At 40.4% G+C, this 26555-nt stretch overlaps 1 protein-coding gene across 1 annotated transcript in view; it reads right to left on the bottom strand.

The window, feature by feature from the left end:
• The window catches only part of SPTA1 (spectrin alpha, erythrocytic 1), a 103610-nt gene that overhangs the window by 67033 nt on the left and 10022 nt on the right, over window positions 1-26555 (bottom strand). The window contains 14 exon segments of the mRNA XM_078156189.1: window positions 618-752; window positions 2413-2505; window positions 6988-7205; window positions 8511-8633; window positions 10096-10339; window positions 12778-12959; window positions 16257-16461; window positions 18641-18796; window positions 18955-19032; window positions 20482-20592; window positions 21025-21162; window positions 22551-22652; window positions 24239-24374; window positions 26218-26372. Coding sequence (XP_078012315.1) covers window positions 618-752; window positions 2413-2505; window positions 6988-7205; window positions 8511-8633; window positions 10096-10339; window positions 12778-12959; window positions 16257-16461; window positions 18641-18796; window positions 18955-19032; window positions 20482-20592; window positions 21025-21162; window positions 22551-22652; window positions 24239-24374; window positions 26218-26372 — 2076 coding nt within the window.

Consider the following 26555-nt stretch of genomic DNA (forward strand, 5'->3'; position numbering starts at 1 on the left):
GCTCCTTCTGCTAATGCAGGTTAACAATTTAGAGTCTAAGAGAGTTGTCTAAGTATGAACCAATTACAATATAATTGGAAAATGTTTAACAAAACAAATAAAAACACAAGGTAGATAGTGCTAATTTGTGGTTTTCTAAGTCAATGTGGGTCACAGGGAACCATTTTTCTTTGAGTTTGATACCACTGGCCTAGAGCATTGAAAGATTAAGTGACCTGACTAGGGTCATACAACCAATATGTGTCAGTAGTGGGACCCAAATCTGTGTCATCCTGTTTTTAACACCAACTCTTCAACCATTACAATACTCTAAGAGCCTCTTGAAAGAAAATACAAGATAAAAGTCCGTGTATCATTTCAAGACTCATTTCTTCAAAGGATATCAGACTGGGGGAGATGAAGAATTGGAACAAAATGTAAAACCTGTAAGCAATCATCTATTACTCCCTACTATCCAATAGGGCACCACAGAAAAACAGAAACGCGGAAGAAAACAAAGGGGTAAAGGGATTGGAAAAGAGAAGGAGAGAAATGGGGGCTACATGATTCACCAGATAACTGGTGACTGAGGGACTCTTAGATCTGAGACTAGAAGAGATGAGGGGCAAGCACATCACCTTGTTGATGGAGCTGAGGAGAGTTAATACATCATCTTTCTTCATCGTGACTTCTCTGGAGCTCCTGGCCTGGAAGTCATATAAAGCTATGACCCGCTCTTCCTGAGCAGCCCCTTCCACAGGTGCAGCTTGTTGCTAAATGTGACCCAAAGCCAAAGAAGTTTGTCAAAAGATGGAAGTGCTTCAAATCAACAACACTTATAAAGTGCCATTACAGGCAAAATTCTGTGTTAGATATAAAGAAGTCAGCATACAAAGACAAGAAAGAAACAATTACTTCTCCTAACAGCTTATATTCTAATGTGCCTGTACCACACAGACCTAGCCAGCCTTATGGGCAATTCTTTTATTTACAATTCAGTTTGTCTCATCAAAATCCAATCCCCTCATCTCCATACCAATAGCAAATGTAATGTAAAAGTGAGGTCATCAATAAATTTCTCTCTTCTTGACATAGATCAAATAGTCATATTTATCTGCAAAGTAGGATTAGACTTTTATTTTATTTGCAGAGTAAGATTAAATTTTCAGCCAGTTGTTACCAACATGGAGGTCAATAGAAAATTCCAAAAGTCATGGTGACTGGAATCCTTCATTTCTAATAGCTTTTTGGTGATGACAGTATGAATAGAAAAGACCTCATCTCTACCTCCTGGTCATCTCTATCCCCCTTGACTTTTAAATTAGCATGTTCAAGAACTCTGGGTTCTCAGCTTTGTGATGGAGGGAGAATGGGGCATGGATTGTCTGAAGAAGGAGAGGTGGTTCAGATCTAAGATAAAAAAAACTTGAGAAGATAAGGTAAGCATTGTAAAAGATTATCTTTTATTTATCTCTTACACATATCATCTTTTTCTCACGGCAAGAGATTTTTTTTCTATTTCCTACTTTTACCAGGCATTTAGGCATTCAGAATGCAATGGGAACAGAGACTGGCCTCTGAAACAACCATGTCCCTACCCTTCTTAAAAATTCTCTTCAAGACAAACCTTTTCCCAAACTTCCCTGCCTCACTCTACTTGCAGCAATCATACAATTATTGTATCTTCTCAATGCATCTTTTTATGGTCCACAGGGTATTCATTTAGACTTATTTCTATGCAAACTCCATGGCCCAGAGCACAGAGATGGGCACATAATGCTAGCTCAGTCAGTGCTGCTTGACTCATCTTGGCTTGTTTGTCTCTCAGTCGGTTTTTTTTTATAGCTATTTCCTTTGAGTTCCCATCTCTCCCCTTAGGCTGGGCTCCCTGAAGTCAGGGACTGTATTGTTTTCTACCCCTGAACAAAGCAGGAGCTACTGAATGAAATACAGAAGCTCAGAGTTCAAAAGAACCCCAGAAACCAGCTAGTCCAACTTGCATCTGAACTAGATCTGATCTGCAATATCCCTAGCAAAGGTTATATGCAGCCTACATTGGGAGGCTTCTCAATGTAGAACCTGAATGTTTTCAGAGGAAGCCCATTCCACTTGGGGAAAGTCGATTTTAAGAAGTGTTGTCTTTATGTTATTGGGTCTAAATCTGCCCATGCAATTTCTGTACGCTTGTCTTGGTTCTGTCCTCTGGGACTGAGTATTATAGAGCCAATATAATTCCTCCTCCGTGTGGCAGCTCTTTGAATATTTGAAGGCAGAGCACATTCTTTCCCCTTGGCCCCCATCTTGGTGGAGGAGTTCCAATGACATTTGGTACCAGGTGCTCTGTTGCTAGTGACAAATGGGACAGTGGTCAATAGAACCATTTCGCTCATTGGGAGGACAGCAGGTCCCTATCATCCCTCACCTCCCACTTACCCGGCATGCTTCTGCCTGCTCCCTCAGAGCCTGCATGCTAGTTCCAAAGGCATTAAGATCTACCAGGAAGGCTTCATGCTTCTTCAGAAGAGCCTAGAAACAAAGGAAAGTTGTCAGAGGGGGTCCAGGGGCTGCAAGAGAGGAAAACAAGGTGTTCAGGGGCCAGAGGAGAGGTGAAGGTAGAGGGAAGGAGGGAGAGCAGGACTGCCAAAGTGTGACCTTTCCAGGGCTCCTCTCTCTGGGATGTAGTTTCTTCACATATAAAAGGTCATTGGGTTAAGTTCAATTCAATCCATTCCAACAGGCATGTATTAAACATCTGCATACAAGGAATTGTTTTAAGTGTTAGTCAGTTGTTTCAAATTCTTTGCAACTCCTTTTGGGGTTTTCTTGGCAAAGATACTGTAGTGGTTTGCCATTTCCTTCTCCAGTTCATTTCATAGATGAGGAAACTGTGACAGACAGGGTTAAATGACTTGCCCAGAGTCAAACAGCTAGTAAGTGTCTGAGTCCAGAAATGAATTCAGGAAGATGAATCTTCCTGACTCCAGTCTCAGAGTTCTATCTACTGCTCTACCCATTGTGTAAGGTACTAGGGGTATAAAGACAAACACAAAACAGTCTCTGATCTCTATTGCGGAGGTATACAATATCTAACTTTATAAACATAGGGACTGGACTTATAACTGTTTTGACATAGGGACCATGTAGATGAGTCTACTTTCTCTAACAATGGAAAGCCACATCTCTTTTATGCTCTATAGACCTAGAGAATTGCTTCAGAAACTGAGAGGGGAAGTGACTTATCTAAGTTCTGTCTCTGACACACAGGACTTGACCCCAAGTCTTTCTGGCTCAAAGTTCTGCCCTTTCCCCAGTACATCACACTGTCTCCATCCTGAAGAAGGAGAGAGCATTAACAGCTAAGCATGGATTTCTAACCAATGATCCCACGACCTTGCTTTTTTTTTTTTTAACATTTTGATAGCAGTGTTTCAATATAATGGGTTTCCTTTGCAAGCCCATATTTTATTTCAAAAATATTGTTTTGTTGTTTTTTGGTGAGGCAATCAGGGTTAAGTGACTTGTTCAGGGTCACACAGCTAATGAGTATCAAGTGTCCGAGGTTGTATTTGAACTCATATCCTCCTTACTTCGGAGCTGGTGCTCTATCCACTGAGCCACCTAGCTACCCACCAAAAATATCATTCTGAAAAAAAGACTTCCTAGACTTCACCAGATTTCCAAAGGGGTCCATGGTGCAAAAAGAGTTTAATAACCTTTTCAACTAACAAGAGTAATCAGAAAAGCCTTCCTAGAGATGGTAGTGAATGAGCTGATCCTTGAATGAAACTCGGAATTTTTTAAGATCTCTGCCATCCCTAAGTCATGATCTTATGATTCAGTGTCTAGCTAGCCCTGACAAAACATTGGATTCATCTGAGATTTGACTTTGCTTATTGTCTCTGCAGAAAAAGTGAGGTGCTGGGGTTCCCAAGCCCAGTTGGGAATTCATAACAAAGAAGCTTTGGGAGTTTATAATGATCTAGAGGCCACAGCCTCTGCAGCAATGTGAGAATGAGCAGACAAGAAAGGTGAAGGAGGGCCTGGCCAGCACTGATTCCATCCCTGAATTCTGCTAATGAAGGATGAAGCATGTCTAAATCTTCCCAAAGTTTAGGCCCCTCGTGGATCTATGGAACACAAATGTAGGCTGGAATTGGCTAATGGAACAAGAGCTGAGGCTATTCTTGAAGTTGACCAGTGTCTTACAGGAGAGTTTTATGCATTTACTTGGAAGACATGTGGAGCAACTGCAGGTGCCCTACCTTTAACCCTACCTCTCCACTACTGCCATCCTAAGGGAAAGAAACAGCCCATTATCAAAATAATCCTTAAACAGCAAGGACTTTGAGAAGTCACTGTTTAGCTCATGTTGTGGGAAGAGAACACAACCTAGAGTCCCAGGATCTGGGTTGGAATTCTGGTTCTGTCACTAACTGCCTAAGTGACCTTGTCATTCACAAGACATTGTTAACATCTCTTGGCCTCCATTTCTTCATCTATAAAAAAAGGTGGCTGGATTCAATGACTATCAGGATCTGTTCCATAGCTGCATCTACGATTCTATGATAGGAGCAGAGATAGGTGGTATATTTGAGTGAGTTCTGGACTTAAAATGACCTAAGCTCAAATCATCTCTCAGACCCTTACTAGTTATGAGACTGGGCAAATAATTTCCTTAGCCTTAGTTTCCTCATCTATAAAAGGGGATGATAATAATAGCATCTAGGGGCAGCTAAGTGATGCAGGGGATAGAGCACTGGGACTGGAGTCAGGGAGACCTGAGTTCAAGTCTGACTTCAGATACTTCCTAGCCATATGACCTTGGGCAAGTCACTCTGTTTGCCACTGGAGGAGGAAATGGCAAACCACTCCATTGTCTTTGCCGAGAAAACCCCATGGATCTCACAAGTCAAACGTAACTGAAATGACTCAACGACAGCATTAGCACCTACCTCACAGATTTGTTGTAAGGACCAAATGAAATAATGTATGTAACGTGCTTCAAAAACTTTTAAAGCTATTTATTTAAAGCTAGTATAGCTTTACTTGTATATAACTTATACTTAAATAGTTTACTTTTTTTGTTGCTGTTCAGTTGTTTCAGTTGTGTCCAACTCTCTGCAACCCCGTCTGGGATTTCCTTGGCAAAGATATGGAGTGGTTTGCCATTTCCTTCCACAGCTCATTTTATAGAGGAGGAAACTGAGGCTGACACGGTTAAGTGACTTGCCCAGGATCACGCAGGTAAGTAAGTATTTCAGGTTTTAAGAAAGCACAGTTCAAATTCAAGATGAGATAGCGTGATACAATGAAAAGAATGCTAGATTTGGAGTCAGAGCACCTGGGTTCCAATCCTAACCCTGTTCTTTCCTGGTCATATGATTCTAGGCAAATCACTTAGTTTCTTTCAACCTTAGTTTTCTCATCTGTAAAATGAGGGAGTTGAATTAAAAGGCCTCAAATGCCCCTTCTGGTTGCAAACCTGTCTTTTTTAATTCTAAGGCTTGGCTGATTCCTTTTTGGGCTACATGTTTTAACCCAGTTTGATAACCCCCTAGACACATTCTCCCCATTGCTACTGAGGCATTTTAGAAACATTATTTTTGATCCTAACTTCATCATAATCCTCAGTACATGATTCAGAGTAGTAAATTACAGTTTCAACATATTTTCTTCAGTTTTGAATATATTCAAATGAATATAAGGACTTCATAAAAATGCTAGGTGGAGTACTGGATAGAGCACTGACTCTGGAGTCAGGAGGACTCTAGCAGTGTGACCCTAGGCAAGTTACTTAACCCTGATTGCCTGATCCCCCCCCCAAAAAAAAATAAAAGAAATAACCTGGGGACTTTAGCATGGGACCAGGATTTTTTTTAAGGAAGGGGAGTAGGAAATCAGGATTAAGTGACTTGCCCAAGGTCAGGCTGGATTTGCATTCAGATCCTCTTGACTCCAAGGCCAATGTTCTATCCACTGCTCCTTAGCTGCCCCCAGCTCTTAAAGACACTTAAGGAAATTTTCTTATGGCATCGTAGATTTAGAGAGCTGGAAAGGGTCTCAGAGGCTATTAAGTCCAATCCCCTCAATTTATGGATGAAGAAACTGAGTCAGACACCTTGAGTCATTTGCCCAGCACCACCTAGCTAATAAATAGCTAAGACAGGATTTGAACCCAGATCTTCCTGACACCAAATCTAGTGCCCTAATCTTTACACCATGCTGCCACTCAAACGAAAAATATGCAAACCAACAAAAAAAATCATCCTGAAACTCAGGGCTTTTTAGATCTTCTGTCTGAAATGCTCCCAATCAAGTTATTTCAGCAGGCTTTGGATGAAAGCAAGAACCTTTTAGAAGAGTATGTCAATTTTAGGGGACCACCAAAATGATCCTATTAATTCCAAGGTATTCCCAAATATGTAAAACCAAACTAGATTCTTCTCAGATCTCAAAGAATCATTGGATGTTACAGTTTTGAAGAACTTTAGGAAATCACATAATCTAAGCCCTTGATTTCCAGATGAGAAAACTGAGACCTAGATTCAGGGGTATGCTGGAGCCAGCTGGAAACAGTTTATAGAATATATTGTTAAATTTTCAGGGTGACAATTTGCACCTTGGAAATCAGCAAATGCTATAAATCAGGTTTCCATTTATTGTTTTGTTGGTTGTCTGGGCTTAAGTGACAGAGGAAATGTCAATAACTCAGATTAAATCTCAAAATGTACCTGCATACATTATATTTTCTGAGAGCCAGTTGTAAAACCAGTTGCTACCAGCTCTGCCTAGAGTTAGCCTTGCCTACAGAAGGCAAGCAACTAGCCAAAAGTCATATGTGTAGATATAACAGAACTAAAACATGAGCACATGACTTTGTAGTCCACATCTACTGCTCTTTCTATTACCTATGCCTTGGATTCCTTAGGGCACTTAAGCACTAAATGACCCACATGAGGAGATTGTTCCATCTAGTTTGAGTTCCCTGGGTTCTCTGTTCTAACCTACCCCAGCAGCTTCCTCATCTGCCCCGTAGTTTGTGTTGTCCACAATGGGCTCCTTCTCATGCATCCAGGCCTCTGCTTCATGTAGATCTGCAAGGTACTGTTGGAACTGTACATTGTCCTCCAGGTCACGCTGTCGCTGGGCAGCCCGGGCCTGAAGGAACTCCATGTTCTCATTCAGACTCTTGACCCTAGAGGCTACATCATCTGCAGCAAAGTGCCCTGTAGAGCAGGGTACAGGGAATGTTTAATGATTCCCTTCCCACCTATACAGATAGTCCTAAAGTATATTCAAGAGTGAATTAAAAAAAAACTGTAAGGAGATCATCTATTGTATAAACACAAAGTGGCATAAGTAGTCACTGGAGTTGTAGGATGGAGGTAGTGTTGAAAGGGTTCTTGCCATAAGGCTCGAGGATAGCTAAGCATGAGTGAGCCTCATAGATTCTAGAAGGGCCCTCAAGTATGAAGAATGAGAAAACTACAGGAGTCATCATAAATCATCTTACCAGGGTAGGATGACTAGGCATCTTCTCAAAAGTCTTTGGGAGAACCTGATCTTTTGGAAATAGGCAAGTGAACAGGCATGGCCTACTGACTCAGTCACGGATAGAAATAACTGCTCTAATGTGCATTAGTCAGACCACATATGGAATATCGTGTACAATTCTGGGCCAGGCACTTTTAGAAGGACACTGACAAATTAGAGAAAGTTCAGAGGAGGATGACCAGGACAGTTAATGAATCCAAAATCTATATCTTGAGAAACTCCAATGAAAAGGGATGTTTCATCTAGAGAATAAGAGGGAGATTAAATAGCTGGCTTCAAAAATATGAAGGTATATGAGTCAGATGAATAAGGGAAGAGAGTTATTCTCTCCTGTTCCTTACTCTAAAGGGCAGAACTTACAAAGAGGCTAGGCTCTAGGTAAACCCAAATGATCTCTGAGATCACTTCTTTATATTTTGGGCCATAAATAGAAAATATGAGATCAATTTAAGCTAATGAAAGGGGAAAAAAAACCTTTTAAATAATTACTGTTGTATGACAACAGAATGAACTCTCCACTGAGAGAAATACTTAAGTAGAGGTTGGATGATCCTATGTTGTGGATACAGTAGAAGAGATTCTTACATTGGAGGGGGAAAGGAAGAAGATAAGCATTTTTTAAGTACCTACTAGGTGGAGGCATTGTACTAAGAGCTTCATAATATTATCTCATTTTATCCTCACAACTTTGGGAGGTAGGTGCTATTATGATCCCCAGTTTAGAATTGAGGAAACTGAGACATACAGAGCTTGAATGACTTGCCCACAGTCATAAAGCTGGTAAGTGTCTGAGGCTGGATTTGACTCAGGTCTTCTTGACTTGAGGCCCAGAGCTCTATCTACCATACCACCTAGTGGCAGATATTAGGACAAGAGATTAACTCAATAACTTCTAAGGTTCCTCCTAACTCTGAGGTGCCAAGTTAGCCCAGAGGGCCCTGGCTAAGTGAGATTGTGTCTAGCCTTCATCACCGTACCTTTCTCCACCATTTTATTTCCTTTTTCTGTGATGATACGAATTCGGGGTTCATGACTGGCAATATCAGCCAGGATGACTTGGTGCCTGTTCAACAGGTTCTGAGAAGCAATTAGGTCCTTTCCTAGAAAGAGAAAAAATGGTTCTTAGACTCCCAATTCACAAGTCTTCAAGTCCTTACATCTAGTGGGGGAAAGAAAGAAGATCAAATGGACTTGATCCAGAACCCCATAAACTCTTTAACATCTCAAAGAACCTCTGCCCAGAGGCTAGGTATCCTGGGAACTGCCCCATCCATCTGAAGGGACACCATCCAACTTCACTTAGACTCTTTCCTCTTACACCTCCAGGACTTACATTAATTACTTCATAAAAGGGAAGGGAGCATTTATCCCTCATCCTCTCTATCAGCCTGAGGAAAAGATCACTTCTCAAAGTGCTTCCACTAACTCCTTCTTAGTCCCGTACATATGCCTCTCATTTCTTGTGACCCTCTTGGTTTAGACTTTCTGCCCCAACTAAGTAAAATGTCCAGGTTAACTCCTACCCAGTTTTACCCTTTCTTATGCTGCTCCAATCTTGTGCTACTCCTCTCAGTCAAGATTTCCTGCTTGTTTTTCTCCATACAAGCCCTCCTACCCTGCAAGGCTTATTTCTCCAGAAATAACCCTGCATAATTCTAATCACCCTAATCCTTCAGTGTCTTAGGACTTAAACCCACATTTTACCCCCATGATACTTATAGCTAATGTGTATAATCCACATTTAATATATTAGGAAACTGAGGTCTAAACACATGAAGTGACTTATATAGAGACATACAGCGTGTAAATGGGAGTCAAAACTAAGTCTCCTGATTTCAAGATCTGGAATCACTACACTTCAACCTACCCTCCTTCTCAGTAATCATTGGCATGTAATTTTCTCTCTCTCTCTCTCTCTCTCTCTCTCTCTCTCTCTCTCTCTCTATATATATATATATATATATATATATATATATATATATATATATATATATATATATATATATATATATATATATATATATATACACACACACACACATGTACACATACACACATATATGTATATATATAGTGTGTATATGTGGTTTGTATATATAGCTGTCTATCTACAATCTATCAACGTCCATATCTATCTATATATCTTTATCTCTATCTTTATCTAGACATATATACGAAAAGGGAACAGCAGTAGTGTCCTGAGACCATGCAAATTTGTCCCAGTGTCCTGAGAACACAAGAAATTGGCCAGGTTGTGGAAGCTGCCAAACCCTGGAAGTAGCCCTCATTTAGACTAGACAACATTTCTCAAGAGAAATAAACAAATTCCCATAAAGTTGATAGGTAGGAGCTAAGACGTTCTTTGTCATTTCTTATGTCCAATTTGTTCATATCTGCTTTTATTCCTTTGCATGTGGCATTCCCAAACTTGAGAAGCCCTTCCTTCTAGCCTTTTCCCCTACTGCCAAATACCCACCTCATAGCTAATGAATGACAAAGATATCATTAGCTTCCTCCTGTAGTGAGGAAATCCTAAGAGCCTCCAGCTCAGTGTGTACTAACCAAGGTAAGTGGAGGCTGCAGAAGGCTCTGTCTCTTGGATCCAAGCCTCCTCATCCTCTGTGTCCCGGCAGATCTGTTGCAGTAGCAGAAGGTCAATGAGCTTCTTCTTCCTTCTGGCCAGTGGTTCCTTCAGAGTCTCATAATGTGACACCAGTGACTCCTGCCTTGATTTCATTTCTCCAGCATTAGGATGCCCCACCTCTTCAAAATAGGTAGCCAGGTCTGTGATTGTATCTACTTGGTCCTAGTAGTGAAAAAAGAATATGCAATTACTTCTTCACCACAGTCGGTGGAGATGGACCCAAGGAGGATCAGCACTTCTACGTTAAACAAGGCAGTGTTTCTGTCAATTAGTTCTAGGGAATCCTACTAAGGTTTTTCTCTCTGTTCCACCCCAAATTCAAAAATTTATGGAAAGCTAGGGTGAAAACAAACCTAGAAATCATATTCTCTCACCTGGGAATTTTACAAAGGAGGAAACTAATGTAAACTGGCTTGTTCAACAGCTAAGTTGGTAAGAATTAGAAATCCAATTAATTCTAGTGGCCTTCTAAACACAAACGCAAAGGAAGAATGGAAAACCACAGGGTATGGGTACATGGAAATAAAAACAAAGTTATCATCATACAGTGGAAAGAAAGATGAACTTGGTATCAGAAGAAACTTGGGTTCAAGTCCAATCTCTGACACTTATTAGTATATGTAGCTATATGACTATGCTTAAACTCTTTGCGTCCAACTTCTCATCTATAAAATGCACATAATAACCCCCCTACTAAAATTTTATCTACCTCAATCCAGAGGAGCAAAGGAGGTAATGAACATTTTAAGCCTTCTAAACTCCAAAATGCTTTGTTTACCCCTAAGGCATAGGTACAAGCATTCCCCAAAACTCCAGAGTATTGCCCCAAATTGAGAGGTAATACAGTTAGTGTCACATGCAGTATTTGACCACAAGTTTTCCAGACTCCAAGTTGAGTACTCTATCAAGGATATCATGTTGATTGGTATAAATGAGATTAAAATGTAACTGAGAAATTTTAACAAAACAAATTAAATACTATACAACGAAGATAATGCCAATTTGTGGTTTTCTAAGTCAATAGCACCAAAGATCCATTTCCATCTGGATTTAACACCACTGCCCTAGATTTTATCAGTATGGGGAGCTCCCAGGTGAGGGAACTCCCTCCAGCAATTGCAAGATGAGCTGGAGAACAAAATGGCAAATCACTGCAGTAACTTTGTCAAGAAAACCCCAAATGGGGTCATGAAGAGTCCGACAGGACTGAAAAACGATTGAACAGCAACAACTTAACTTTCTCTACCACTTATAGTCTTAGAGAGTTGTCTAGAGGGTGTTAAACATAAGCAATTAATGGACATATGTGTCCAGCAGGTCATTATCCAAACTCCTTATATAGCTGTATAGTTCAACCTGTTCTCCCATCTATCCTTCTCTTGAGGGCAAGGCACTGCTGACATGTTGATTTCAACCCTCTTCTCTGCTCGGAGTTTAATAGTGACTCCCAATTAATCATTTATTGGAGGCAACATGGTGTCATTGATAGAAAACTCAACTTGGAGTCAGGAAAACCTGGGGTCAAATCCTGCCTGTAACAGTAACTGTATTACCTCTCTACACCTCAGTCACCTCACTTAAAAAGTTTCTTCTTCACAGGGTTGTTGTATGGCTCAAAGGAGAGAGTGTACGGAAAGCACTTTGCAAATTTTATAATATGTAATTGTCCATCCCAGTTACTATTAATGAATATATACTTCTCAATGTCTATTTTAAAGGTTCTCCACCAAATGCCTCCCATTCTGATGATTTTAAAATGGGACACTTTGGCTTGTATTCTACTCCCAAGTCAGGAAATTCTGCACCTAGTTTCAGTCTTTCCATCTCAGAGTCTTCACCTGGGCTATTTATAGGTTCTTGATGGCCTCCTTCACTACCTTCCCCCTCCCACCACCCAAAACCCTTCCATTATCCAAAGATTTCTTTCTGTACCTACTGGAAGCCTACTCAGAATTACCTTATATGGCTATTCCATCCTGGATCTCTCCCTGTACTGTCCTGCTGTGATATCTAGAAGTTTTTCCACCTATTATTTATAGGTCCTCATCCCTCTATCTTTAGGTCTGTAGCCTATACCTATGTCCTGTCTATCACATAATAAATATAGCTCATATTTCTATAACACTTTAAGGATTATAGAGAACTTTACTCACAACAGTCCTGTGGATTATGTTATTTGCATAATGGTAAAGAAAATGAGGTTCAGAGAGGTTCATTCATTTGCCCAAGGCGACACAGCCAGTTAAGTGGCAAAAACAGGAACAGAAACCAAGTTTTCTGGAGGGAGTCTTGTGTGTGCTCTTGCCAATACATTTGGGTGCCCCTCATACATACTCTTTTTCTTACCCTGAGATATCCTAGGATAAATATTCTGTTTCTAGATGTTGTTCAGATCAAAAGGAGAACTATTGACTTTTGACTTCTACCCTTTGCATTAATGTCCTTACTTTTTATTGAGCGCCCAGCATTCAGTCAATAAACATTATTTAAGCACCTACTAAGTGTTGGGCACTGTGCTAAGTGCTGGAGATAAAAAAGAGCCAAAAATGGCCTGTAGCCTCCGCCCTCAATAGACCCCAATAGCTAAAGAGTTTAGGTACCTGATGAGCATCCACGTCGTTCTCTAAGAGTCCATGTTTCCTAAGGAGATTCTGGACATCAGCCAGGCCTTTCCCATAATCCTCAGAGGCAACCTGGCCATCCACTTCCTCCAGCCAGCGTGCCAAGTCTTCCACATTCTGTTCAAACTGTAGCTGCTTGTTGGCTTCATGCAGCTGGGCTCCTGTGGGGAGACATGAGGCTCAGGCCCAGGAAAAGACTCACCTTATTGTAGCGGAAAGGATAGATTGCTGCGCCTGGAGTCAGGAAGACCTGAATTTAAATCCCACCTCACACACTCACCAGTTATGTGACCCTGGGCAAGTCACTCAACCTCTGCCTCAGTTTTCTCAATGATAAAATGTGGATCACAATGGCACCCACCTCCTAGAGTTGTTGTGAGGATCACAGAAGATAATGTTTATAAAGTGCTTCTCACAGTAACTGGCAAAAAATAGGTGCTTCATAAATGCTTGTTCACTTCCTTTCATGGTGAGTCTTCATTATGCCAAGCTTGAACTCCATTCCCTCAAAGCCCAAGGGACACAGGGAAGTTGGAGAGGGCTCTGATGATAGTAGGTAAGTCCTTTTGTGTCCTGCAGGAGTTGTAACTGATAGTGCTGGCTTCACTCCCAGGCTTGGAAGCCTGGCTAGCAAGTGTCCTCAGTCTCCTCCCAAAGGCTACAGTATCACCAACTGGCTGTTAAATGTACTCACACCCTAACTTGATATCAGGACCTGTAGCATTCCCATTTTTCTCCCTGTTTTGTCTTTGGCCAATAGCCTTTGGTCTCCTAGTCTTAACCCTGAAAGTAATAATTTCTCCTCTTTTGCATTTGTCCCACCCTTTCTTCTAAAGTCTGTCCCACACCACTGCCTTCCTGGAAGTCTTCTCCCAGGTTTCTCACCTACAGAAGAAGGGAGTTGGACCAAGTGACCTCTAAGGTCTATATCCCATGACTTATGACAAGATCCTTAGGATGCCATTCTCTCCTCCAGCTGTATTCTTAACAACATTTATAGCTCCTATTGCAACCAAACTAGCTTCAGCTATGGAACTCATTCTTCTGTGTCTTTCTCAATTGTTTGTTAGCAGTGAAGCAGGCAGAGACTGGTGACAGCTGTCCAGGTTAGCATAGGAAGTAACACACAAGTATGCTAAACGTGACAGCCAATAATGTCATCCTACTCTGTGGAAGTAATGATGGTTGCAGGGTTATTTTACAGAGGAGTCAACATTAGGATGTTGCTGGTGATTTTGAAATGAGCCCACTACTATTCTGAAACAACATAGTGTTTATTTGAACATCTCTGCCATGTACCCCTATTGTGAGCTCCTTGAGAACATGGAATAGTGTTTTCCTTTCTTTGAATCCTCAGTGCTTAGCATAGTGCGCTAACACAAGCACATAATAAGTGTTTAATAAATGTTGGTTGACTGACTGACTACACCATCCAGATTTTGGCTTTGAAGAAGTTCTGATTTCCTAACAATGGTGTGAATGTCTCTGTAGTGCTCTGGAAAGTTCTTTCTGCTAGAAAGGATACCCAGAGGTCATAGTCTGCTTGCATCTGTGGGACGTTGAGGAAGCAGCATAGCAGATGTGACATTAGTTATTTGTTTCTAGAGTTGTAGAAACAGCTAACGTGTGGACACCTAGGTACTGATGACACCAGAGAAACACATCAAAGACAGTTACACAAAGACTTGGGTTCATTAAAACTTGACTGACACATACTGGCCAAAATGATGCCCTTCCCCTATCTCTCTCACTTATCCTGACTTCATTTCAATGTCCCAAACCAGTGTCTGCCCATACCTAGAAGGCATTCAGCATAGGAGATGGACTGACTGCTAGTAAAAGCACATTTGTTGAATGTTGTTGATTGTTAACAACTGGACAGCTGAGTGAATGAAAAGACACCAATGAAGGGAGGCGGATGATAGTGTGAGACTATGCTCAGTGTACATTAGTATATTTTCCTAGAGGACTGTCCTTGCCTAGGTTACAGGAGGGAAGAAGCAACAATCAACCTTCAAGTCCTACCCCTAACCTTGCCTTGTGTGACGTCACTTGGGATAATGCCAATCTTTAAAAGTCCACTTAATAGCTTAGCATTATGGAAATTTGCCCAGTCTAATGAACAGAAGAAGTACATACCTCATCATGAGAAAGTAGATAGTACCATATTAGGCACTTAGCCAGCACTAAAATTCTTGTGGATTGATTTATTGATCATTTAAACCGGAAAAAAAAGTTAAGAGAAAAGGTGGAGAGCTGAATAGTCTCTTGAAGAATAGGAAAACTCCAGAGAGGCACAAATAAGAGAAAATGGGCTGGCATAGCAGAAGGGTGGATGCATATTAGACAGCAAAGATGACTGGAGTTTATAGTATCAGGACTTGTGCCGGCCCTTGGCCAGATTTTTCTTTTCCTAGGTTTGTATGACTCCATTATTATTCCAGGGGGGATGAGAGTAGAGTTGGGGAGCGGTGGCATTGTATTTTTCCACAAGATTCATAAGTGGAAATATTTAAGTAAAAAGAAAAAAAATACTGATATTTAATAATAAATTAGCATTTACATTGAGCTTTAAGGTTTGTAAAGCACTTCAATATGTTATCCCATTTGATTACCACAACAGTTCTATGATAAAAGCGTGATTATTATCCCCATTTTAAAAATGAAGGAACTGAGGTTGAGAGAAACTAAGTGATTTGTCCAGAGTCATAGAGCTACTCAATGTCTGACGCAGAATTTGAACTTATATCTCCCTAATTCTCAGGCACAAATTCCATCCATTACATGACCTAGCTTCCTTAAAAAATCAAGTCCTAGGGGCAGCTAGGTGGTGCAGTGGATAGAGCACTGGCCTTGGAGTCAGGAAGACCTAAGTTCAAATATGACCTCAGACACATAATACTCATTTGCTATGTGACTCTGGGCAAGTTACTTAACACCAATTGCCTCACCAAAAAAAAAAAATCAAGTCCTAGATATGAGAATTGAATCATTTTGCTCCATAGAGTAGTGAATAGCATGGGGGCTGGGGTATGGAGGGTGCTGGTCATTTTGTAATGTCCTTAGATAAGTTGGCTATATGAAAGAAATGTGACCCCAGAAGTAAGGGTTATTCTCTTAGTCTTCTTGTTATGAAGACAGTTCTACTTAGGGTTTCTCTGGTGGAGTTGACAATGAATTATCACAGTACATATATGCTCCCTATGCTAGCCTTTTGAGCAATGGGACCTGGTCATCTCAAGAAGGCTCAGAAAATTCAAGCTGTAACAAGGACTTGCTGACTGCAAGGTAGCCACTGGAAAGAAGAACTAAAGGAGAATGGGAAATCTTCTTTAGACTAGACTTCATCAGGTAATAAGAGGGACATTCATATTTGCAATAATGGAGGTAGAAAGGCCCTGGTCAGGACCATGGTCAAAAACAAAATTAGCCTGTCTTAAGAAGTCCTTTTTTCTGACCTTTTTGTTCTGTGATTTCCAGGAGCTCCTTCCAGAGGGCAGTGACCTCACTAATGCGGGCAGCCACATTGTCAGAGGCATAGTGGTTATCATCAATCATCTCCTGGCCAGTTTTCTTCAGACTGTTGAGGCGCATCTCATTAGCCATCAGCTCCTCTGCAAACACTTGCTGCTTTTGAACTCTGCTCTTTAGGTTCTGCGAATCCTGGGGGAAGGAGGGAGATAGAAATGAAATGCTGTGTAAGAGGAGGAAGTGAGGGTTCTGGAGGCAAAACAGAGAATTTAGAATTTGGAGGATATCACTCTTGAAAAGCCTAGCCATATTAACAAAGAAATGGAGGGTTATTGTAACTGACTATTTGTTCATGTAGAGGTGGGAAACCTGAGGTCTTGAGGCCACATGTGGCCTTATAGGTCCTTGGGTATGGCCTTTTGACTGAGTCCAAGTTTTATAGAACAGATCCTTTTATTCAAGGGATTTGTTCTGTGAATTTTGGATTCAGTCAAAGTGCAACTTGAGGAACTAGAGGGCCACATGTGGCCTCAAGGCCACAGGTTCTCCACCTGAACTGCACAATATTTTCTCTTCCCTCTACACTTAAAATATTTATGAACACACAAATATAGAGGTAGTATCCCACCAACAGAGGAATACACTGGAAAGATCATAGGAGAAGAGGCAGGAAGACTAGTTAGTGTGGTTGTCACAATAAACAAGGAGCTGGTTGATGACAGCCTGAAACAGAGCAGTTTTATCAGGATGGGTAGATGAGAGTCAACAGGACTTGGCAGATGATTGGTTGGGGGATGTGAGTGAGACATGAGTCAAAGACAACTGAGTTATTCAGTCTCAGTGGCCAGGAGGATGACGGTGCCACCAACAAAAGTAAAGGGGTTGTGCTCATTGATTGAATGGCTAAACAAATTGTGATACGTGAATGTAATGAAATATCTCTACACCATAAGAAATTATGAATGTGAAGAATACAGAGAACCATGGAAAGACTTTTACGAATGGATGCAAAGTAAAGTCAGCACCATCAGGAAAGCAATATGCATAATAACTACAGATATAAATGAAAATAATACCAGAAAGCTAGGAAATAGCTGAGCATGGTGCAACTATAACGACCACTCTTGGTACCAAAGAAGATATGTGAAAATCGACTTCTCTTCATTCTTGGCAAAACTGTGAACTCTAAGTGTGGGATGTTGTAGTATAGACTGTCAAACTTGAATATATGTTGGTTCATTTTGTTAACTTATCTTTTCCCCTTTCCTTGTTATGTATGGGCATTCAGGGTGGGGATGGGGTACTGATGTAAACTCTTCTTAAACTGCGGGTCATGACCTCATATGGGATCATGAAAAATTTGGCAACGGTAAAAGGTTTGTGAAAGCACAATGACCAAAAATTAATTAAAAATCAAACACGTAATGAATCGGAGGTGTTTCTGGCAGTGCTTACCCATGTTGCACTGCACAACTTCACTGCAACCTTGGTTCTGAACAGAAAGAGCATACACTTTGTACTGTGAATGCCCTCAGGCCATGTGACACCAACAAATGCTGCCAAAGTGTGAAAAGAGGTTGCCAATGGAAAAATTTTAAGAAGCCCTGGTGTAGAGTATGCGTAGAAATGAAAATTACATAGAAACAAAATATGTCAATAAAAATTAAAATGAAAAGAAAGCAGAAACAGAGAAATTTAGTTTTGGACATGTGAAGTTTGAGATATCAATAGAAACTCCAGGCAGAGATGTAAACATCTCCATGCATGCAATTAAAGATGAAGGACAGGAGCTTTGGGGAGAGAGTTAATCTGGAGGGACAGATTTCAGAGTCATCCATTTAGAAGTGGTAACTGAGGGCATGTTCAAGAGAAAAAAGAAAGCCAAGGATGGAGCCTTGGGAAATGTCTGCATTTTAAGAGGCAAGAGAATGAGGAATCTGTGAAGAGACCAAGAATGAGATGTTAGAGGTAGGAGTAAGATAATTAGAGTACAGCATCAAAGAGATCAAAGGATGAGAAGAAATCAAGAGAGATAAATCATTTCTCCCCCATAGACTTCAGTTTTCTGATCTGTAAAATGTATGGGTTGACAAGATGGGCTCTTGCAACTCCAAATATGTAACTGTAGACGAGAGCTGGCCTGTTTGTGGGTCCCAGCTTCCAGCCTCTCATGTTAGCAATACATACATCATTCTCCTAACATGGGAGGCTCAAAGTGACCAAAAAGACATGACAGAAGACACAGATCTAAGAACACATCCAGGAAACAGACAGAAATATGATTTTCCAAACTCTACTATGGATGAGCGATGGGAGGGTCAGGAAAAACACTAACTTATTGAAGATATCTGAAATTTGACTGTCTGCCCACCTTGTAATCCTCATCATCCGCCAACTTTTTCTTCTTATTGATCCAGTTCTTCAGGTCATCAGAGTCTTGGTAGAGTTGCTGCAGAAGTAGGGCATCTTTCAGCTGCCTCCGTCGGGCAGCAGCCCGGTCACGCAGGGCATCTCGCCGTGCCAGAAGCTACAAAAGAACCACAGACAACGTTGCCATAAGTAAAACCACAAGGGCTATGCAAAAACACCAGCAGCACCCACCAACCCAGAACTCACCACATATCCAAGTCCCTGAAACCAAATTGATAGATACCCCACTCATGGCTATGGAATACACAGACATACCCCATCCCTGATCTTAGCGATGTTCTCCGAATCATAATGGTCGTTGTCAATCAGTTTGGTTGCTGTCTTATCCAGTGTCTAGTAAAGAGAGAGAGAGAGAGAGAGAGAGAGAGAGAGAGAGAGAGAGAGAGAGAGAGAGAGAGAGAGAGAGAGAGAGAGTGTGATTTCTCTTTGGTTACCATGAGGACAGTGGACACAGTTTGTGCAGTTATTAAAAACAATCAACTTGCTTTGCAAAGAAACTTTTCAAGGATTGGACATTCTAGAAGTAGGTGACATTATCCATAATGTCCTTGAGAGGAATGGTTAGAAATTAGGCAGAGAAAACTTGACAATCCTATTTCTTCTTTTTACCAGGAGTAGGAATGGATGAGACCCTCTGGCACAGTAAATAGAACACCAGGTCTGGAGTAATGAAGACCTGAGATCAAATTTGGCATCAGACACTTTGTAGCTGTGTGACCCTGGACAAGTCATTTAACCCTTTTACCTCAGTTTCTTCATCTGTAAAATAGGGATAATAATAGCATCTACCTCCTAGAGTTGCGAAATCCAAATATGGAAAGAATTGTAAGGCACTTAGCATAGTCCATGGAGCATAGTAAGTACTATATAAATGTTACCTATTGTTTTTGCAGTATTAATGTATTATCACATTATTGTTAGTGGGGAACAGACTATGTATGGTCTTATGAGGGTAACTGAGAAGCAAGTATGGCAGATAAGAATTGAAGAGGACTGCTCATGAAACAGAAACCTAAACTTGTGTTTGAGTAAGAACCAAAAGATAAACAGTAAGCTAAAACCATGAATCTCTTGTTATGATCTGGATAAACTTTGATTGGAATCTTAATGCCAGGGCTGGGTTCCACAGCTTAAGTGGAATAGGGAAAACTTGGGTAGGGGGCAGAGGAGAAACAGGGGTAAAATACTATAAAATAATTCAATTCAATGTAATTCAATAAACTTTTTTTGTGTCTAGTATGTGCTGGAAGTTGTGCTAAACACTGGGGATACAAGCACAGTCTTGCCTTCAAAGAGCTTACATTCTACTAGAGAAAAATATGCACAGATGAGTAAATAAATAGACACAACTTGGGAATCCAGATACGATTCTGAAGATTCTTTTAAAGAATTATTTAGACTAGAAAAGAGAAAGTGCAAGGCTGATTGTTTCATGATTCAAATACACGGGGAATGGTTAAATAGAAGATTGGGGAGCATTGCTTTCTGTCTTTACTGAAGTCAAGAAAAGGAGAATTGGTGCATTACAGCAGAAAGGATTTAGACTAGATGTCAGGAAAACCTTCTTGTTAGTGAGGGCTGTTAGAAACTAGAAAGGGTTAAAAACAGACAGCATGAGATCATCTCTTCCAGAACATCCCCACTCCCCCCCCACAAAAAAGAAAAATATCTGTAACAGTTTTGTGACAGTATAAGAGTAATCCTGACTGGAAACAGCAAGATGGAAGAGAAGGCCTCCACCCACATCAAGCTCATTGTCTAAACCCAAGGCCCAGGACTTACCGTAATCTTTTCCTCCTGGGCATCAAAGGCTTCCTCAAAGTCATCATGCTTCTGAAGAAGGGCTTCCACACTACCCAGGGAATTCCCCAAGTCCTCATTCTCCAAGAACGCCTGTGGAGAGGATACCAATAGAAGCCTGTGATATCCAGATTGGAGTCAGGCTCCCAAGTGAATAAACAGAAACAAATCAGAAGGGCCTTCCTACCTTTAAAGCAGGTGGCATTTCCAAAGTTTATAAGGCCCTTCTACCTCAATCCCCTTGACTAATCTACATACTTCCCTCCCTTTCATGTCTACCACAGGACACCCCCTGCTCTGTGAAGTCTTCTCTCCTTGACTCTGTTTGCTCTTTTAATGCCCTGTCCATCCCTGTCTATTTCAGCATTGTATTCATTTGTGCCTGCTTACTATCTTTATGTTTTGTGCCTTTTTCATTGTCTCTATTCTGACACCACAATGGACTGTGGCCCCCAAGTGGACAGCTTTGGACCTTCTCCCCACTACTGTCTAGGGTGGGATAGTCTGACTGTGCTTCCTCCTTACCTCTTGTCTGCTCATCCAACTGTCTACTTGCTCGCTGTCTCGGTAGAAAAGGTGCAGGTCCAGGCACTGCTCATACTGGTGATGACGTTTCTCCCATAACTCCAAGAGTGCAGCATGATCATTGTCAAGAGAAGTCATCTTTGGGGAAGAGGGAGAACAGGTCAGGTTAATTGGGGGAAGGGGCTTGTTGAGTTAGATCTAGGATTCCTCAACTGTTTCTTGGTGGTGAGAGCAGCCTGGTGTCATGAAAAGAGCCTGAAGTCTAGGAATTGGAAGGACCACATCACAAGCTCTATGATCTTCGCTCCACTTTACTTCCCTCAGATTCAGCTACCCCATCTGTGAAATGGGGATAATAATGGCACCTACCTCACAGAGCTGTTGTGAGGATCAAAAGAAATAACATATGTAGGTGCTTCATAAACCTTAAAGCACTATGTAAATGCTGGATATTATTATTACTGCTCTGTCCAAGCTAATTCACTCAGCAACTTTCTCTCACTGAGTAAACCAAATGAGTTCCCCTAGTTTGCAGTCCCAGTAGGAATCACATTTCTGCAGTAGTTGGTATTGGGCTATAAGCTTCAAAATAAGATGGATCCCCAGACTGAGTGACAAGATCAGAAAGCCAGGCACAGCATGAGATAATGGAAATCAGAACATTTGGAATCAAAGCACTTGGATTCTCTTTTTAACATTAATTATTTATTTTTAGTTTTCAACATTCACTTCCATAAGATTTTGAGTTTTAAATTTTCTCTCCCTCAATCTCCTCACCCCTCTCCAAGACAGCATGCAATCTGGTGTAGGCTCTAATTACACATTCATATTAAGCATATTTTCACATTAATCATGATGTAAAGAAGAATTAGAACAAATGGGAGGAACCACAAGAAACACAAAAGAAAACAATAAAAGAAAAGGCGACCAAATCATATGCTTCCATCTGTATTCAGACTCCATAGTTCTTTCTCTGGATGTGGATAGCATTTTCCATCGTGAATCTTTTGGAGTGTCTTAGATCCTTACATTGCTGAGAAGAACTAAGTCTATCAAAATCAGTCATCTTACAATGTGTTTGTTAGCACTTGTATTCTTGCCCCAGTTCTACCTAGTGCCACTTAAAAGACCTTTGGTAATTTACCTCTTAGGGTCCTCATCTAAAGAAGGAGGGTGCTGGGCTCTCTAAGCTCTTTCAAGTTTCATACAGAAGATCTAAGCACTGCTTATTAAAGATGATTCTAGAACACTAAACTGACAAGTAAGATAGAGAATGAATGTGGAAAATCTGTTGCTGGAGGTATTTGGTAACAGGCATAATCATATCTGCTATAGGTTGGGTTAAGTCTGGTACATCAGAGAATTTTGAAGCTTAAGGAGACCTTAGAAATAATTTAATCTCACCAAGAACGATTTATCTAAATGCTTTCCTGGAGTCTCTCTCACTACAGGCTTTTAGTATATTCTGGAACTTTACTGGGGGTAAAAAGGAAGCAAATTACTAGTCATTAATATGTCCAAATTACCTTTTCATGAACTTCTTCAGAGGCCTCGTGGTCAGCATCCAACAGATACTGGCCAGTCTCTGCCGCTGACTGAAACCGATCTTCATAGGAATCAATTTCATGCTGTGATTACAAGACAAAATGTGCTTAAGTTGAAGTCAGAAGAATTCAGATTTTCTGCCATAGAAAATTGGGGAATACTCACTTTGGTGGTCAAAGGAAGCTATAGAATCTTGTTGATAGAGATCTTTAAATAGATGTGACCTCACTGCATGACCCACTCTCTTGTTTTGTTTTTTTTTTCCTAGTCCAGAGGATGGCAAACTATGGCCCATGGGCCAAATCTTGATTGTGTGTGGCATGCTAGTTAAGAATGGCTTTTTGATTTTTAAAGCTCACAGGCCATAGGAAGGCAAAGGGTGAGTTGGATTTGGACCTTGAGCCATCATTTGCTGACCTCTGATCTTGTCCTATCAAAACATTAGTTCTAAACAGTCTGCCCAAACTGAGGCAGAGACATTATACGAAGTAATTTGAATGCCAGAGGAGGAGAGTCAGTGATTACAAACCCCTATTCCCTAATGCTTTCAGGGCCAGTCCAGGGTCAGGGTGACCACAGACTCCTAGGGCAGCTCATTATTATAATTTTAAAAAAATCACTATTTGTGCTGTTATGAGGTCACATATAAAGTTTTGTCATAATAGATGCTGACCACAACATCTGACGTTATCCAGAAACTAATAATAAAGATTGTTCTCATCTTCAATTTATTGTCTCCTGGAGGAAAATGACTCACAGTAAAGGTCTGAATCATCATTCTCTCCATAAAGGCAGTGCTGAGGTTGTGGACAGTGTGTCCCTGGCCATAAACTAAGTGTAAGATAGGAGTGGACAAAGCTGTAGCTGTGGGCCTTACAAATGTGGAGATCTCTTACAAGTTCTATGCAGGTCTGACAATATCATCTTCCTGTTCAAAAGCCTTCAGTGGCCTCCTCATGGATAGACTCCTTAGCAAGTATTTATATCCTCCTCACCCTCCTCCCAATCTAGCTCTAATTTTGCTTCCCTTTCTATCCCTTCTTTCACTCTACATTCCAGTCAGATTGTCATTGGGTATTCTTTGATGTCCTTTTGCAGGTTCCTACCTCCATATATCCAGGAAACTGCCCTCCATACCTTGAATACACTTGCTCCTCATCTCTGATTTTAAGGCCCAATCCAGGTACTACCTCCTGTTTTTTTTTAATTTTATTTTCATTTTTTTTACATTTGTAGTCCCAGTGCTTAGCATAATGCCTTGTACTTTGTACTTGCTTTAATAAATGTTTATTGACTGATTGTCCTTCTCCATGATAACTTTCTTGGTCCCTCTAGATGAGTGATACCTCCCTCCTTGGATGTTCCTCAAATACTTTGCCTGCACTTCTCCTTTGTCCATGTGTGTGTGTGTGTGTGTGTGTGTGTGTGTGTGTGTGTGTGTGTGTGTATTTCCCCAATGTCTACTACTGTGACCTCTTCTTATATGTCATATGTCATACATGTCATATACCTACAGCCTATAAGATACAGCTTCAGTTGAAGAAGGCTTCAAATGTAGGATTTTGATTTAGTTTTGGGCTAAGGCAGTTTGCTGGACATGGGGCCCTCATAAGTCCCTCTGAGAAATGAAATGTGAAGAGGAACAGGTCCTGGGGAACAGATGCCATACCTTATGCTGCTGGTGCCTGTCTAACAGGGCTTCCCCACCTGCCACATCTGTTGGCAGCTCATCTGCATTAATAAGGGCCGTTTTCTCTACCATCCAGCCTGTAAGTTCATCAAAGTCAGACAAGAAGCGCTGGTACCTAAGATAAGGAAAGGGCAAAGGAGCAGGGGAGGAGAGAGACAGTCAATCTACCCAGCTAATTAGGGCACCTGGGAAAAGGAAAAATACCCAATGTGTTTAAATTTCCACAAAAGGAATGCAACTGTACAGACTTCCTGATTGGAGGGTTTTCGAATACTAAAATGAATGGTTAAAAGATGATGTAGTATATTCTCTATCTCTGAGGATCACAGCTCAAGGAACTGGATCTTTCTTCAATTCAAAGTAAACATTTCCTCAGTGAAGATTCATTGCATTTTTCATACGGGAAAAAAAATTAGGAAGTTAAAATGACTTACTCAAGGTTATATAAAAGTCAAAAGCAAAAATCTGATTAGCTTTATCTTAATCTATATGTAGATTATGTACTTTGTGACTTGTCGACAACACATATTTTAACTCAGGTATGTTTTTTCCTCTTGTCCTTTCTCTCTCTTGAGTTGCTCCTCACTTCTCGGAAATGAACACAGTCCCTTGCTCAAAAATGCTCAAAAGTGTTTATTCTTTGCTTGACCTTTGTTCAGGTAATGGAGGCTCATTTGAACTGTAGCCTAAGGAAAACATATAGGAAGGTGAATCTATACAAAATTCCTTCCAGAACTAAAGATAAATTATATTTTATCTGTTTCAAATTATCTGTTGATCTCAAATTGCTTGTGGAACCCTTGACTTTGTATTTATTCACTTTATATATGTGTTCTCTATATTAGTTTAGAGTATTGGAGAACTGACTTCTAGTCCCCATTCTACCTCTAACTAGCTTTATGACTCCATGAAAGTCATTTAAACTGACCTGCCTCACTTTCCACATCTAAATGTAGATAGTATATAACTGTATGCCTTATCAAATATAAGGGTTATTGTGATGATAAAATGCAAACCCCGTTTTGAAAGCATTTTACAAAATTAAAAGTACTTTATTAATATGAGGGATTACAATCATTCAGATTAATTTTGTGCAACAAAATAAACTTTACTGGTCATCTTCTGTTGATACAAATAATTAGAAGTACCACCTTTCAGAATTATTGCCACTGTTGTAAATCAGAACACTTGCAAACTGTTTAACTGCATGGAATAAACCATAGGATCTTAAAGCTAGAACTAGAAGAGGCCTCATGGACTCTTGGCTTATAGGTTTAGGGCTGGAAGGAAGCTTAGAAGTCAATGAGTACAATACCCTCATTTTATAAATGAGAAAACATATGCTATCCTAGTTATAAGGATGAAAACTGACCTATATATGTAGCTATATCTATAGAAGCATCTAATTATCTATGGGTATGCGTATGTGTGTTGTGTGTGTGTATAAAACACATGTACATATGTATATACATATATCCCTATACATATCTATTGATCTATCCATTCATATAGATACATAGGTACTACATTTATAATTTGCATTCTTACAACTAGGAGAGCCCAATCTCATATTTTATATCTATATATCTATGTTGCATATCCATGTGTATATATGTGTGTATATACAATCAATATATGTGTGTGTTGTGTATATGTAAGTATACATATACATAAATATATATATACAATATACATATATACACACACACACATACATATATGCACACACATACACACATGCTGCTCAGTGAAGAGAACCACTGAGGACAAAAGAAACTAATCTTCCTAACCTTCTGTAAATCTACAGAGGGTTAACCTACAGAGATTTATACTCTCATCCTCCATTCAAATAGCAAATCAGAGATCCTTGTTATAATTTTTACCACTTTGCCTCTCTCCACCCCTACCCCCTCCCCAGATCTGGAAGTGAAGAGGCCCTGGGATGGATTTTTTCCTACCAGTATGAAGCCTGAAGCTTGGCATGTCTTTTGGTGGCTAGAGCCTGAATACGTTCCCAGTTAGAGGATAGATCTTCTTTCTTCTCCTGGATCTGAGATGCATCTGAGGGATGGGAAACCTGTAGTTTATCTGCCTTAGCACACAGCTCTTTCACCTATAAGATGAAAAACCAATTTCAGTACTTACCTAGAACTCATTGATATGGATGATTATTTCCCTTCAATCGACAAAACAAATATGTGCTATCAAAGATTTAGAGGCACAGTAGAAGGGACCTTTGAGAACTTTTTATCTTATACCACCTCCCTTATTTTGCAGACATGAAATTGAGGCCCAG

Source organism: Phascolarctos cinereus, unplaced genomic scaffold, assembly GCF_003287225.1.
Source record: "Phascolarctos cinereus isolate Bilbo 61053 unplaced genomic scaffold, phaCin_HiC Scaffold_5;HRSCAF=322, whole genome shotgun sequence".
NCBI lineage: Eukaryota > Metazoa > Chordata > Mammalia > Diprotodontia > Phascolarctidae > Phascolarctos > Phascolarctos cinereus.